The 15,114-nt window shown below is 44.1% G+C and overlaps 1 protein-coding gene across 1 annotated transcript in view; it reads left to right on the top strand.

Moving 5' to 3' along the window:
• Positions 1–15,114, top strand: part of prkar2aa (protein kinase, cAMP-dependent, regulatory, type II, alpha A) — a 192,673-nt gene that overhangs the window by 81,661 nt on the left and 95,898 nt on the right. The window contains exon 8 of the mRNA XM_055648002.1: positions 5,239–5,274. Within this exon, the coding sequence (XP_055503977.1) occupies positions 5,239–5,274 (36 nt within the window). The remainder of the gene's footprint in view (positions 1–5,238; positions 5,275–15,114) is intronic.

Raw genomic sequence — 15,114 nt, 5'->3', positions numbered from 1 at the left:
GATGTTTGTGGAGAGAGAATCTTTTTTGGGGTTTTGTGTGATCACTCTAGGAAACGTACTTTTGGATTTATTTAATTTACTGTGCTGCATCTTAAATTCTGGCTACTTGCTGGCTGACTGTTACGGTGGTGTAATTCGGACCTTGCAATATCATGATGCAACTAAACAATTCTGTTTTGTGAGCCAAGATCAGTATAACCATAACTGAAACCAATACTAAATCTGGTTTGATGTCAGTCTGGTTTTGTAGCCTGTCCCTCCATTAGTAATATGCAGGGGGCGGAAAACCGGGGGGGGGGGGGGGGGGGCATGTTTTGAGAGGTAGGGGACGCGTCCCCCCCCCCCCCCCATGTTTTGAGAGGTAGGGGACATCCTCTCCAAGTTTTTGTCATCCAGATTTAAAAATCTACGTTTTCCGCAAGACAGTGGAGGTGGGACGGCTGATCGAGGGTGCCGATTGGACGAGAGAGACGACAGTCAGCAGGCATATCGGGGCGGGACATGATGATTCAGCGCGATGATTGGAGGAGGAGTAGGGAGGGTGGGACTGAGGATAGAGTGCAGTGATTGGAGGAGGGAGACGTGGCACAGACCTGTGCCTCATCCGCAGCCAGGATCGATCCCGGCCGGGTCTCCGGCGCTGTCCCGCCCCCCCCCCCCCCCCCACGGGTGGCCAGAGAGGTCGGGAGTCAGACGCGAGCTGTACCCCCAGGCCCACAGCCAGCGCAGAGAAGCAGCGCTAAGCCCAGCTCAACTCTGCCTGTCCCGTCAGGTTCGCATGCCTGGGCTTGCGGGAAATATGGCCAGCACTGCTGGTGTCCCGTCAGTCCAGTCAGGGCTTGTAGGTTAACCCGGTGAGACAGGCAGAGTTGAGCTGCATTTAGCGCTGGATTGAGCCTCCGAAGCCTCGCGCATGTGTGTGTGAGTGTGTGCATGCGCGCGCGGCCGCCAAAAAGTTGTGTCCCCCCTGTCCCCCGGTCCCCTCCATATTTTGATAGTGAGTTCCATGCTGGGTAATATGTAGAAGCAGTCAGATGGGCAATATGTTTGGTGCCCAATCCGATAGAAACTAGAAATTTACAGGAACAGGTTTCTAGTTAAGTCCAATTGGTATTGTGTTCATATGCCATGACATAAGAACACCAGGCGGTTGCATTTGATCAAACTGAGACAAATTCTCTTCCATGATTTTATTTTAAATCTATGAGCTGAATGAGCCAAACTATGCTCTACAGTGATGTATTTGTTTAATTAATTGAAGCTGACAATTTTTATAAGCAGCAATGTTGGCTCAAATAGAGGCAGTTTACAGCAGTATAGCATTGAAATACAGTCCTTGAGGTGTATTCATCTGTAGAGTTGGACCTTGAAGACGGTGTATGTTAATCTATAGTTAATAAATTGTGTGATGGCAATTACGCATGTTAATTAAGATAGAAGTAAAAATGGGATTTTGATTGTGAAAATCTTGGAACTTGGACATGCTATGATTCATGAAAGATTTGTTATTTAACCTTGTCCTATAGGAAATAGGACTACAAGTGAATGATGGTCACATATGATTTTTTAAAAAACTGTTAAAATGGAATAATATATCGGTAGTTAAAAAAAAAATTTAAACTTGTAAAACAAGCCATACTATTTTTATCTGCCAGCATGTAAAATTGTTTTCATGTGATCATTTTTTTAAATGGCACTTCCGAGTCGAACAGCATGGCAGCAGGTCATTTGGCCCACTGCGGGTGACCATGCGAGCCAGTGGCCATCTATCCATATTCAACCCATCTTCCAGCACTTGGCCCGTAGCCTTCTATCCCTTTCCCTGAATAAATCACCTAACTTAATTTAGCAGGCAAGTTAAGACAAAAGACATTTTGCAGTGCCAAAATTTATATACTGTTTTAATAAAATACTGTATTTTTTCTCTGTAGCTAATTACTTGACATTGCAATGGATATTTTATCAGACAAGCCACATTGACATATTTATTCCCCTTGGCCAGTTAAAAATCAACTATTGAAAAATTCTCGTCAATAGAACTGGTGTCTTATCGATGAAGATAGACCAATTTTTTTGGTATTGGTTGAAGTAAAACTCAAAGCTCCGTGTTACACATCAGCAGATGTTGAGTTTATATGCAGACCACGCAAAATCGTTGTGTTGGCATGAACCACTGCAGTTCATCTGGTCAATTTACTTCCATAGTGCTTTTGGGTAGGGGTTAGATCGAGATACAATGAAAGACTGAATTGTCTGGCACTTCTGTGATATGAATATTACATACTACGTAGCACCCCATGCCAAATGGTGTGAAGCGCTTGTTGCATGCAGGTGTGACTATTTCATTCTTTGACAAGTTACAAATGATATAATATAACTTAATGTTGCACAATCATTGGCAAACTTTCTCACTTCCAAACTTCTGATGGAAGGAAGGTCATTGATGGAAGGCCTGAAGGTAGTTGGGTTTTGGATTCTGCCGACATGTCTTGGAGTTGGAATGATTGACCTCTCAACAAACTCAACCATCTTCCTTTGTATTATGTATAACTCCAATGCTTGTAAAAGGTAGCTAACACATTAATAGCTACACTTAAATAATTAAATACTGTGAAGGGAAAATTATAAACTTGAACTTGTCCAGCAGGGTTTTTGTGGAGGAGAAAGAGTTTGGCATTACAAAATGTATAAATGATGCAATAAGTGAAGGGGCATTTTGGAAAAGCCCAGTTCATTTCAATTTTGAAGAAACCAATGTAGGACTGAAAACAGGCAGTGCTTCAGACATAAAAGTTGAGTTTTTGTGATGGAAAGGTTGTATGCTCTAATATTTTTTTATGATTGCACATGCCATTTTGATCATTGTGTTTCAAACCTTTTTCTGGCACTTGACTCTAATGATGGTGGGTAAATGGAACAAGCTGTCAGAGGAGATAGTTGAGGCAGGTACTATATCAACATTTTAAATATATTTGGGACGGATATATGGATAGATAAGGTTTAGAGAGATATTATACGAAGTGGGACCAGTTGGGCCCCGTTCCCCAGCGCAATATTCCATTACTCACCTGTTCCCCCAACGCAACCCGTTCCCCCATTCCACCACTCACCCATAGCCCCCAACTGCGTAGGCGCTTCCCTTCATCCCCCAACACTCCCCTCCTTTACACCCTCCGTCTTATCTTCCCCTCTTCTCCACCCCTCCTCCACTCACTCTCCCTCCCTCTCCTTTCCCCTACCCTCAGTCACTCCCTCCGTTTCCTCCCTCCATAACCCCTCTCCCCTCCCTACCCCCTCCTCTCCTCTCCCTTTATCTCCCTGCTCCCCCACTCCTCATCTCTCCCCTATCCCACTCCACTACTAAACACTGTTTAAATAACATTCTTCTCCTCCTCTCCTCCCCCACTCCCTCCCTCTCCTTACAACAATGTAACAAATCTCTCATTGCACTGGGTGGAACATTGTTGACCGGCAGTTTTGTAATTGAGATCCCATTGTGATGTTATACGCTGCTAACTGCCAGTGGAACACTGCTGTCAGGCAGTTTATGGAAATGAGATCCCATAGCTGCTGACTGTCAGTGCAGATGGAAGAAATCTTTCTCAAAGTAGGATTTTATAAAGTTAAATGTGAATAACTTGTAAAATATAACATTAATCTGAACAAAACCTGATACAACACACCACAGGCCAATGGTGATTACGGTGATCCAAAAATTGTAGCGCTATCATGTACCGTTTTGGTGTAATTCAGGGCATCAGGGCATGAGTCACAGACAGACAGGCAGACTCACAAACAAACAAGAGTTTTAGTAACACAGGCAGGTGGGACTGGTGTTGATGGGGCATCTTGGTCAGCATGAGCAAGTTGGGCTGAAGTGCCAATTTCCATGCTGTATAACTCTGACTCTAAATGGATCACGTATAGATTGAACAGGGTAACTATAAATTTCAAAAACTAAATTTTATATGTGTTTAATTTAATTGACAGTTTTATGCATGAGTTTAGACTAACAAGGGCAGAGGCAAGACATGCTGCAGACCTTTGCTCCCTGGATCTCTTTCTCCCATGCTTCACTCACGCACTTTGGGCCTGTCTCCTATGTGTTTTGAGTGATCCTTGGGTCCACTTTACTGACTTTTGTCATGCATTTTAGTGAGCCTTTTAGAACATTTTGTAACTCCCCACGGCAAACCAAAAATCCAGGTTAAAAACACCAGATAATTCAACCAGATGGAGAGCCAGTTGACGGATGTAATTGCCACTTAAGAAAGATTTAGTCTGAAGAGTTGCTGCAATATTAGTATTCTTTGAAAGAATACTAATATTGCAGCAACTCAGACTAAATCCTAGTGGTAATTGTTTTTGCTAAATGTGTCTACCTAGGGTAGAAGTCGCTCTCATCTACATCCATTTTATGGATTTAATAAAACTCAGCCTTGAGTTTCTTGGTAAGACTATCATGAATTGTGTGTTTGTAATTAGGTTTAGTATGGCAACTGCTTAACCCGAGACCGTAAGAAAATCCAGAGAATTGTGAATGCAACCCAGTCCATCACATAAACTTTGCTGGATAAAGGAAGTTAGAATTTCATGTTAATGACTTTTAACGAGAATGTTTCTGATTGGAAGTGCATCAGCGTGAAGTATTAACTCTTTTTCCAAAGGTGCTGCCTTATCTGATATTGAATTGAGTGGCTTTTTCAGAACTATTGCATACTCACAAATTTAATTGTACCAAGTTTATAACTAACTTCAGGAATTTATGCCAAGCATGAAATATTTATGGTGTTGAAATGAATTAACTGTTGAAGTGAACATTATACTGCTGTTAATAGGAAAAGGTGATTAACACTGGAATTATGTGGATTAAACGCACTGATTTGAAATAGATGCTGGTGTCACTTAAATGTATGGATTAAAAGATAGAAATTGTACTCTAAATCATTGCAATAATCACTGAATGTACCTGTAATTCAAATAGATATTCTTTTTTCCACTTTTTGGAGCTGAAGCAAGAATTGGCAAGTGGGCTAGAGTTTGCAGTATCCTTTGAAGTCATACGTTAAGTTTATTATTTGTGTTGAACTTGAGTTAAAATAAGCAGCAGCCAATGTTAATGTTTAATCTGTTCTTGGATGTTGTGCTGGCAATTGGAAGATTATTATATAATGTCAGTAAATTAATTTGCTGTTTATTTTGAGCAGAAACTAATTTTGTTTCCTTTACTTTTTACAGAACCAGTTATAAACAGATTAAACCGAAGGGTTTCAGGTAAGCCGCCTAGTGTTCTGAATATTTCAAACTGTTCATACCACACTTCATTTTTCTTGTATTAAACTTGTGAAATTCCTCATCCTTAATTGTCTGAATGCATAACTAGTTTAAACACTTGTAAGGAAGACCAGTGTTATTTGAATAGAGCAGGGAAATCATGCATTAATATTACGGCAAATAGAAGCCTTCATATGAATCTGCAGTGACTTTAAATCTTTATTGTGAAAGGTAATGTTCAAGCCATAGTTTGATTCACTGACTTGATAGTGGTGTCTTGTATTTGATGTGCATTTCTTTATGGTTTTATAGATATGTTACTGTAATTCTGAACTACTTTGTGTCGGTGTAGAAGTTTATATGGCAGACGTATTCTGATAATTTGAAAGCAGAAAATAATTAATTATAGAATACCATAGCAGGATAGCTGGCAATTGGTGTAATAACTGTTATTTTCTTTCAAGTAAGGATCTGAGTTCAAATGCCTGCTTCTTTTAAATTAAAAATCCTACTGACTTGTATCCAGAAGTGCATGTTTCATACGTGTCAGAGTTTCAAAAAGTGTTTTCCTCCGAGGCACTTCCATGCTCACTTAGAAATATATACTGGATCTAAATCCTGCAATTGGGTTTTCAAGAGTACGATGGGATTACTTTCATCAGAATTACTACAATAGCCCACCACTACCCAAAGCTATTATCGGTAGTAATGTTGATCTTGCCAGTGACACTTGGGTCTACAAAATATAATAAATATTTTGGAGAATATTTTTCGCTTTGCTCTTTTGAACCACTGCCCAGACATTATAGCTACAGTATCTGAAAGGCAAGTATCCCTTTAGATGAGTTAATTCTCCCAGGCTTGATAAATTTGGATGGAATGCACTATCATTATAAGTGATAGGAGCAGAATTAGGTCATTCGGCCCATCAAGTCTACTCCGCCATTCAAACATAGCTGATCTCACGCTTGCCCGCTCTCTATCTCTCTCTCTCTCCATCTCTATCTCTCGCTCTCTCTCCCTCACTCCATCCCTCCTTCACTCCATCTCCTCCGCTCTCTCTCCACCGCTCTCTCTCTCTCTCCATCTCTATCTCTCGCGCTCTCTCCATCTCTCTCCTGCCTTCTCCCCATAATCCCTGACAACTGTACTAATCAAGAATCTATCTATCTCTGCCTTAGATATATCCGCTTATGGCCTCCACAGCCGTTGATAGTGAATTCCACATTCACCACCCTCTGACTAAAGAAATTCCTCCTTATATCCTTCCTAAAAGATCGTCCTTTAATTCTGAGGCTATGACCTCTAGTCCTAGATTCTCCCATGAGTGGAAACATCCCCTCCACATCCACTCCATCCAGAATTCACTATTCTGTACGTTTCAATGAGCTCCCCCTCATTCTTCTAAACTGCAGCGGGTTCAAGCCGAGTGCCGTAAAACGCTCATCATATGTTAACCTATTCATTCCTGGTAGTCAAAAATGCTGGAGAAACTCAGTGGATGGGACAGCATCTATGGAGCTAAGGAATAGGCGAAGTTTCGGGTCAAAATCCTTCTTCAGACTGATGTGGGGGTGTGCGGGAAAAAGAAAGGAAGAGGCGGAGACAGTGGGCTGTGGGAGAGCTGGGAAGGAGGGAAGAAAGCAAGGACTACCTGAAATTGGAGAAGTCAATGTTCATACCGCTGGGGTGTAAACTACCCAAGCGAAATATGAGGTGCTGCTCCTCCAATTTGCAGAGGGACTCACTCTGGCCATGGAAGAGGCCCAGGACAGAAAGGTCGGATTCGGAATGGGAGGGGGAGTTGGAAGTGCTGAACCACAGGGAGATCAGGTTAGTTATTGCAAACTGAGAGGAGGTGTTGGGCGAAGCGATCGCCAAGCCTCCGCTTGGTCTCACCGATGTAGAGCAGTTGACACCTGGAGCAGCGGATGTTATAGATGAGGTTGGAGGAGGTGCAGATGAACCTCTGCCTCACCTGGAAAGACTGCTTGGGTCCTTGGATGGAGTTGAGGGGGAAAGTAAAGCGACAAGTGTAGCATTTCCTGCGGTTGCAAGGGAAAGTACCGGGGGAGGGGGTAGTTTGGGTGGGAAGGGATGAATTGACCAGGGAGTTACGGAGGGAACAGTCTCTGAGGAAAGCCGTAAGGGAAGGAGATGGGAAACTGTGGCCAGTGGTGGGATCCCATTGGAGGTTGCGAAAATGTTGGAGGATTATCTGTTGTATGTGATGGGTGGAAGGTGAGGACAAGGGAGACTCTGTCCTTGTTGCAAGTGGGGGGGATGGGGGAGTGAGAGCGGAGCTATGGCATAGAGAGGAGACCTTGATGAGAGCCTCATCTATAGTCAAAGAGAGGAACCCTTGTTCACTGAAGGATGAGGGCAAGTCCAATGAGAAGAAGTGTAGTCCAGATAGCCATGGAAGTCAGTGGGTTTGTAGTAGATGTCGGTCAGTAGTCTGTTACCTGTGATGGAGTTGGTGAGGTCTAGAAATGGTAGGGAGATGTCGGAAATGGTCCAGGTGAATTTGAGTGCCGGATGGAGGTTAGTGGTGAAATGGATGAAGTCAGTGAGTTCTGTATGGGTGCAGAAGATAGCACCAATGCAGTCGTAAATGAAGCAGAGGTAGAGTTTGGGGAAAGGGCCACGATTCGCCTCGAACAAGGATTGTTCGACGTACCCTACAAAGAAGCAGGCATAGCTGGGGCCCATGCATGTGCCCACAGCTACCCCTTGGATTTGGATTCCTGGGATCATTTTTGTAAACTTCCTCTGGACCCTCTCCAGAGCCAGCACATCCGTCCTTGGATATGGTGCCCAAAATTACTCACAATATTCCAAATGCGGCCTGACCAGCGCCTTGTAGAGGCCTCAGCATTATATTCTTGTTTTTGCATACAAGCCATCTCGAAATAAATGCTAGCATTGTGTTTGCTTTCTTTACTACCAATTCGACTTGCAGATTAACTTTTTGGGAATCCAGCACCAACATTCCCAGATCCCTTTGCACCTTCGATTTCTGGATTTTCCTCCCCATTTAGAAAATAATCTACACCTTTATTCCTACTACCAAAATGCATGACTCCACACTTAGCTACACTATTTTCCATCTGCCACTTCTCTGCCCACTCTCCCAACCTATCCAAGTCCTTCTGCACAGTCGCTGTTTTCTTACACTACCTGCCCCACCACCTATTTTCGTATCATCTGCAAACTTGGCCGCAAAGCCTTCAAACCCCTCATGCAAATCATTAATATAAAGCGAGAGAGGCCGCGGCCCCAGCACTGGGCCCTGCGGAACACCGCTAGTCACTGGCAGCCAATAGACTATAGGTACAGGAGTATGCCATTCAGCCCTTCGAGCCAGCACCGCCATTCTGTATGATCATGGCTGATCATCTACAATCAGTATGGGTTCCTGCCTTCTCCCCATACCTCCTGACTCCGCTATCTTTAAGAGCCAACCAGAACAAGCCCCCTTTACTGCCACTCTTTGCCTTCTGCCATCTAGCCAACCTGATATCCATGTTAATATCTGCCCTTTGATACCATGGACTCTCAGCTTCCTTAGCAGCCTCCCGTGTGGCACCTTATCAAAGGCTTTCTGAATCAAAGACTGCTAAAAAGAGGTCAAATACATTGAGAGGGTCAACATATCAATGTAATTACATGTTATATGTTCCACCCTATCAGTCACCTGTCATAAAATGGATTTGGGGAATATCTCTGGGAGTGGGGGTCGCTAGGGCTACCGTGGTAATATGTTTACACATTTGAAAAGAAACTGTATATAGTAATGGCAAATTCATCCATACTAATTGCAGAGATTTCTGTTAATTTCTCCCTATCCATTCTACAACTTGTAATTTGTTTTTGCTGTTCTGACAAAACGTCCATGGCCTCAAACATTAACACTGTTTCACTCAACGGATCCAGTGCCACTTGCTGTGTCAACAGCATTTTCTATTTTTTTTAGATCTTCAAAAACAAAATCTAATACATTTTGTTCTTAGTTGTGTGCTGAATTTCCCCCTGTAGTTAGTAATTTCCAGGATATTGGCCCAAACAGAAGTGAGGAAATGAAAAGGTGTTCAAATTCCAGGCAGATCAGCACTTGTATGTTTTTGCAAATGATTGGGAACATATTGTTGTATTTGGGGCTGTGCAAAATACACTTATTGTGATGCAATTCAGTAGGTGAAAAATAATTTAGAACTTTTTTTTTGGATGCACATCTTGCTCGGGGTGTTTCAGCCCTTAATGTTACTTGTGAAAATAGTGAATTACTTAATTTTGCTAAGAGTCAAGAGATGTTATGTTTTGTTTACGCTGCAAAGTTGAGCCTATAACATAGTCATACAGTGCCTTTAGCCCTACTTGCCCTCGCCGACCAACATACCACATCTACATGCGGCCCACCTGCCTCCTTTTGGCCCGTATCCCTTTAAACCTACCGTATCCATTTAGACATGCATCTGTCTAAATGTTTCTTAAACGTTGCATGTATTAAGAATATTGCCAAAGCACAAATTTAGACATGTAGACAATGTAGATGCTTCTAGTGATTGATCAGGTAACTTATTGCATTGGCTTTGTTATGGGTATTTTACAAATTACTTGCCATGAATTGGATTGATCCATTGTATAGTACTTTGCTTGTGTCATAGTTCCTTAATCCTGCCCAATGATGAATGCCATCAATAATCTGGCATGCTAGGTTCTTTGGTAGTGGATAAGCAGATTTTCCAGACTTATCTTAATTCCCCAACACACTATCAATTAGTTTTTATGATGCCAAAGATTATTATAATAAGACTTGTCAAATCCGATTTATTGTCACATGCATAAGTATGATGAGGCACAGGTGCAATGAAAACCTTGCCTGCAGCAACACCATAAGCACATAGACAACACACAAAAATGTAAATTATACCAAACTTGCACATAAATCTGCAAGATCGTAAAAAGAACAAAAAACAAAATCCAGAAGTGTGCTAAGTATTCTATCAAGTATAATAACCAGTTGCCCAGGACCTTTGGAGGACCTTGCAGTAGTGGGGGAGGGGAGGAGGGGGTGTAGGTACTCTTGAGACCTTGAGCGAGTGTGGAAACGGGAGCCTCTGAAGTTATTGGGGTGGGCTTGTGGTGGGAGAGTTCAGGCCCTGGCGTGTCTTGGGGAAGCATGGGAATCTGAAAGGTGTTTCGGGAACATGTGAAAGATTGGCTGGTGAACCAAATGTGTAGCCATCGTTATCGTAGATTATCTGAGTTTTACTGTAATCTGTTCTTTAATGCGGCTACCTCTACATAGCAGCAAGATGTTCGGCAGGGAGGAGAAATTAGGTTTAATCCAGGAAATAGTGAGGTGCCTCATTTTGGGAAGCCAGATGCAAGGGGAAAGTGTGCAGTTAATGGCAGGAACTTTCACAGAACTGATGTAAGGGATCTTGGGGTCTAAGTATGGATCATGAAAGTAGCAACAAAAATTGTGGTAAAGAAAGCGCTTGGGTTGTTTGCCTTAATCATTCAGAACATTGAGTATAAGAGTCAACAAGTCATATTGCAGCTTAATAAAACACTAGACCAGGTGGGACCCGTTGGGTCCCGTCCCAACAACGAGCGGCTGGGGAGGGGTGAGGGGGGGGGGGGGGCGGCCTTACACACACTACACACACACTAACCACCCCCCCCACACACATGCACACACCAACACCCCCCCCCTTTGATATTATATTAATATTATTCATTCGCTCCTTTTACCCCATCCCCTATACTCTCACGCGTACCCCCAACTGCACAGGCGCGGCTAGAGAGTGAGGGGGTGGCAAGGGAAGGGGGTAGAGAGGGAGAGATAGGGGGGTAGAGATTGAGGGGTGGAGGGTGGGGCCGTGGCGTCACAGGGTTCCCAAACGCAATATTCCACCACTCACCCATAGGTCCCAATATTCACTCCCTTGAGAGGGAGGGGAGGCAGAAAGGGAGGGGGACACAGGGGGAGGGGGTAGAGGCAGCACCTACCCAGGTCATAGTGCAGCAGCCTCCTCACCAGGCGCCGGGCCCGAGCAAGGCTGTGGGTGGGCGTGGACCCGAGCGCCATTGAACGGACCATTTTGTGTGCTTCTCAGCCAGATTGCTTTTATACTGAGTTAATGTTTTATTTGCTTTAGCAATCTTTGCACCACTTTCTGTTATAACATTGGGATACTAAAATTTAAGGAATACTTTAAAAAAAGATTTGTAGATTTTAAATCTTTCACAATTTGTATAAAGATTAATAAATTAATATAAAGATTAATAAAAAACAATTAATTAAGGTATTGAAGTGAATACAGAAAATGCTAGAAATATTCAGCAAGTCTTTGAAAAGATGCACAAAGTTAACATATCATGAATGTCCTTGCATTAAAAAGATTCTGAAGAAAGATCATCCACCTGAAAAGTTGTCTCAGTTTCCGTCTGCAAAGATGCTCCCTTACCAGAGTATTTCAACTAATTTCTGTTTGTATTTTATCGTTTGTTTTAGTTGTCAATGACTCTGAAATGTTTACAGAATACAAAGAACTGCTAGTTTCACAAAGTATAAAGCTCAGATGAGAGTGCACATAAAATATTGCTTTCAGTTCACCCTCTTAAGTCAGGAAGGATATTTGGGCCATGGAAAATACTAAAGGGGCTGTCCCCACTGCGGCGACCTAATCCGTGGATTCAGAAGAGTGTCTTCGACCTCCAAGCTCGAGGGCACTCGCCTGAAAAACCTCGAGCTGGATCGACTGTCAGCGATGAAACCGCGAGCTGGATTGACAGACCGCGCGCGCACACACACAAACACATCACGAAGATGGGGGCCAGGGAAAGCGGGGGAGCGCTCTCTGAAATTCACACCCGCGATGAAGAGGAAGGTAAAAGACGGCTGCACAGTGTATGGTAAGTCCTTTAGAGAGCGCGGAGGTGGGGGGGGTGGGGAACAAGGAATGGAGACACTTTTAAGAAGTCAGACAACGTTTAATGAAGTTTAGTGGGCATTTAACCTACCGGTCGGTTTTCCTTGGTCCTGAAAACTCCAATGAGCCAATTAAAATGCCCAGTCAGCGAAGGAGATTGCTTATGGCTGCCCTCGACTGCCTGTAACTACATAGCGACCCCACTCCACTGCACTACGAGTTAAAAAGAACCATGCCGACCAATTTTACTCGCGGAAAATCTTTCAACAAGCTGAAATATTTTCCGCGAACTAGCTGAGGTCGCGAGTATGCGGGAACTTCCCTCGAGCATGAAGGAGAGTTAAAGTTACCTCATAGGACCTCTTTAGACCATAATGACCAACATAGTTCAGACATGTGTTCATTTGAGTCATCTTGCTGGCATAAGTGACTGTAAATGCTGGTTTACAAAAAAAAGAAACAAAGTGTTGGAGTATCTCAATGAGCCAGGCAGCATCTCTGGAGAATACAGAGATGTGACGATTTGGGTCAGGGCCCTTTTTCAGATTGATCGTGGTGGAGGGTGAGGGAAGCTGGAAGAGAGGTGGGGGTGGGAATAGTCCAGTGATTGGTGGAGTTATTTTGCTTGTGAGATGATTAAGATTAGTATCCAAGACCTTAATGAAGGTTTTGGAAATTACTTTCTATCATTAGGACATCAGGACCAGTTACGACATGCATTGAAATTAGAACAAAGCTGTGTACTAATTAAGTCATGCAGCAGTTTTAAAAAAAAAGTGGTGGAAATCTGAAACTTTACCAAGCAAGCTGAGGTTGTGGGTCAAGTGATAAAATTGTGAATTTTGTTCTGTTAAGTGCATTAAGTGTTGTGGAGATAAGCTTGGGTCATGCAGTTGTTACATATCAGCTGCGTTTGGAAACATTCCAAGAGATCTGAACCACATTGTTAGTCTTATTGCCTAGCTGTAGTACATTCCGGCAGTCCCGTTTGTTTTGTGTTTTTTGTGTTGTTTATTTTGTTTTGGTTAGTCTAGTTTTTGGTTTTTAAGTTTGTGTTTTGGGGGGGGGTTGAAACGGTGTTTGCAGTCTCTCCCTGTGGGGGAATGCAACCTTTTTGTCGTATTCCCCTTCTCTGCCTCCGTCTGCGCTGAGGCCTAATGGAGCTGATGACCTCGAGGCTCCGGAGGCAGAGCCCGTCAGGACTCGCCCTGAGCTTGCTCCCGTGAGGGTGGTCCGGCTCAGGGCTGGAAGAGGTTGGGACGCTTTCGTGAGGGCGCCCAGCCCGAGGGTGGAACGAGGCTCCCGTCGGAGCGGCCGAGCTCGGGGAGGTGCGGCGCTCACAGCCCGAGGGAGGTTCGGCGCCCATGTCGGGGCGGCCCGGCCCGAGGGAGAAGCGACGCCCAAGTCGGGGCAGCCCGGCCCGGGGAAGAAGCGACGCCCAAGTCGGGCAGCCCGGCTAGAGGGAGAAGCGACGCCCAAGTCGGGGCAGCCCGGACAGAGGGAGAAGCGACGCCCAAGTTGGGGCGGCCCGGCCCGGGGAAGAAGCGACGCCCATGTCGGGGCGGCCCGGTCCGGGGGAGTTTCGGCGCCCATGTCGGGGCGGCCAGCCCGAGGCTGAAGATGGTGTGGTACTCACGTGAGGGTGGCTGGGACGGTGTTCTGGCGGTGGTGGCCTGAGTCCGGGGTTCGGCCGTGGGCCAGCGGCTGCACCTGCAGGACTGGTGGGCGGCAGCTTCAACCACCCCGGGCCGCGGTGTTTGAGCCGCGGGACTGATTTATAACATCGCCCGGGGGGTATCGCCTCAGCGCAGAGGGAGAAGAGGAGGGAAGAGACTGCAGACCTAAGACTTTTGCCTCCATCACAGTGAGGAAATGCTGGGTGGACTCACTGTGGTGGATGTTAATATGTGTTTATTGTTGTTTTTATTGTATTGTATGTATGACTGCTGCAATTTCGTTCAGACTTCGGTCTGAATGGCAATAAAGGCTGGCTATCTATCTATCTATCTATCTATCTATCTATCTATCTATCTAGTCCCTTTGATCTTCTATGTAAATTTATGGTGATTAATTTCTCACGTGCAAATACTATTCAAATTTGTACTGAAGACTCAGTTGGTATAATATACATGGATTTCATATATACAGGAGCAAATGAAGTTAAATGTGAGAAAAGACCACTGGACTGCCTGTCCCATGCAGATGCTGTGACTGTGGTGTCACCTGTTGGCTAATTGTAAAATGGCCTTTCTCTTGGGTTGAGGTAGTAAAAAATCTAGCATTTCATTCAAAACACAAGGAATTTGGTTATGAAGGTGTTCAAACAAACTTCAGGGCTTATGTGTAACAAGGTCTAAATCCCCGTCCGCTTGGGCCTGCGCAATCTACCGGTTGCCAAACACTTTAACTCCCCTCCCCATTCACACACTGACCTTTCTTTCCTGAGCCTCCTCCATTGTCAATGTGAGTCCAAATGCAAACTGGAGGAACAGCACCACATATTTTTGCTTGGGCAGCTAGAAGTGTCAATGGAGTTGATGTGCCAATGGAGACACCATTGTGTAATGGACTGGGCTACACCCACAACTCTGCAAATAGAGGCTTCTATATGATTGACTGTAGCTTCAATGTGTTGGTCCAGGAATAATTGTTGGTGAGATTTACGCATATGACCTTAACTCTCGACTATCTCCGCCTCAACACTATTGATGACAACAGGCATATACTCCACTGTACCCACTCCTGAAGCCATTAACTAGCTCTTTTGTCTCGTTAACATTGAAGAAGAGCTTGTTCTCTTGACACCATTGTACTGAGCTCTTAAATAACAAAATAATTTGTTCATATTTGGAATTGTTATGTTATGACTAGATTAATTTTTTGCTGTGGAACCGTACTT

This window comes from Leucoraja erinacea, chromosome 16 (genome assembly GCF_028641065.1).
Source record: "Leucoraja erinacea ecotype New England chromosome 16, Leri_hhj_1, whole genome shotgun sequence".
Taxonomy (NCBI): domain Eukaryota; kingdom Metazoa; phylum Chordata; class Chondrichthyes; order Rajiformes; family Rajidae; genus Leucoraja; species Leucoraja erinaceus.
Note: the sequence above shows the minus strand (reverse complement) of the source record. Positions and strands in the feature narration are given on the sequence as shown.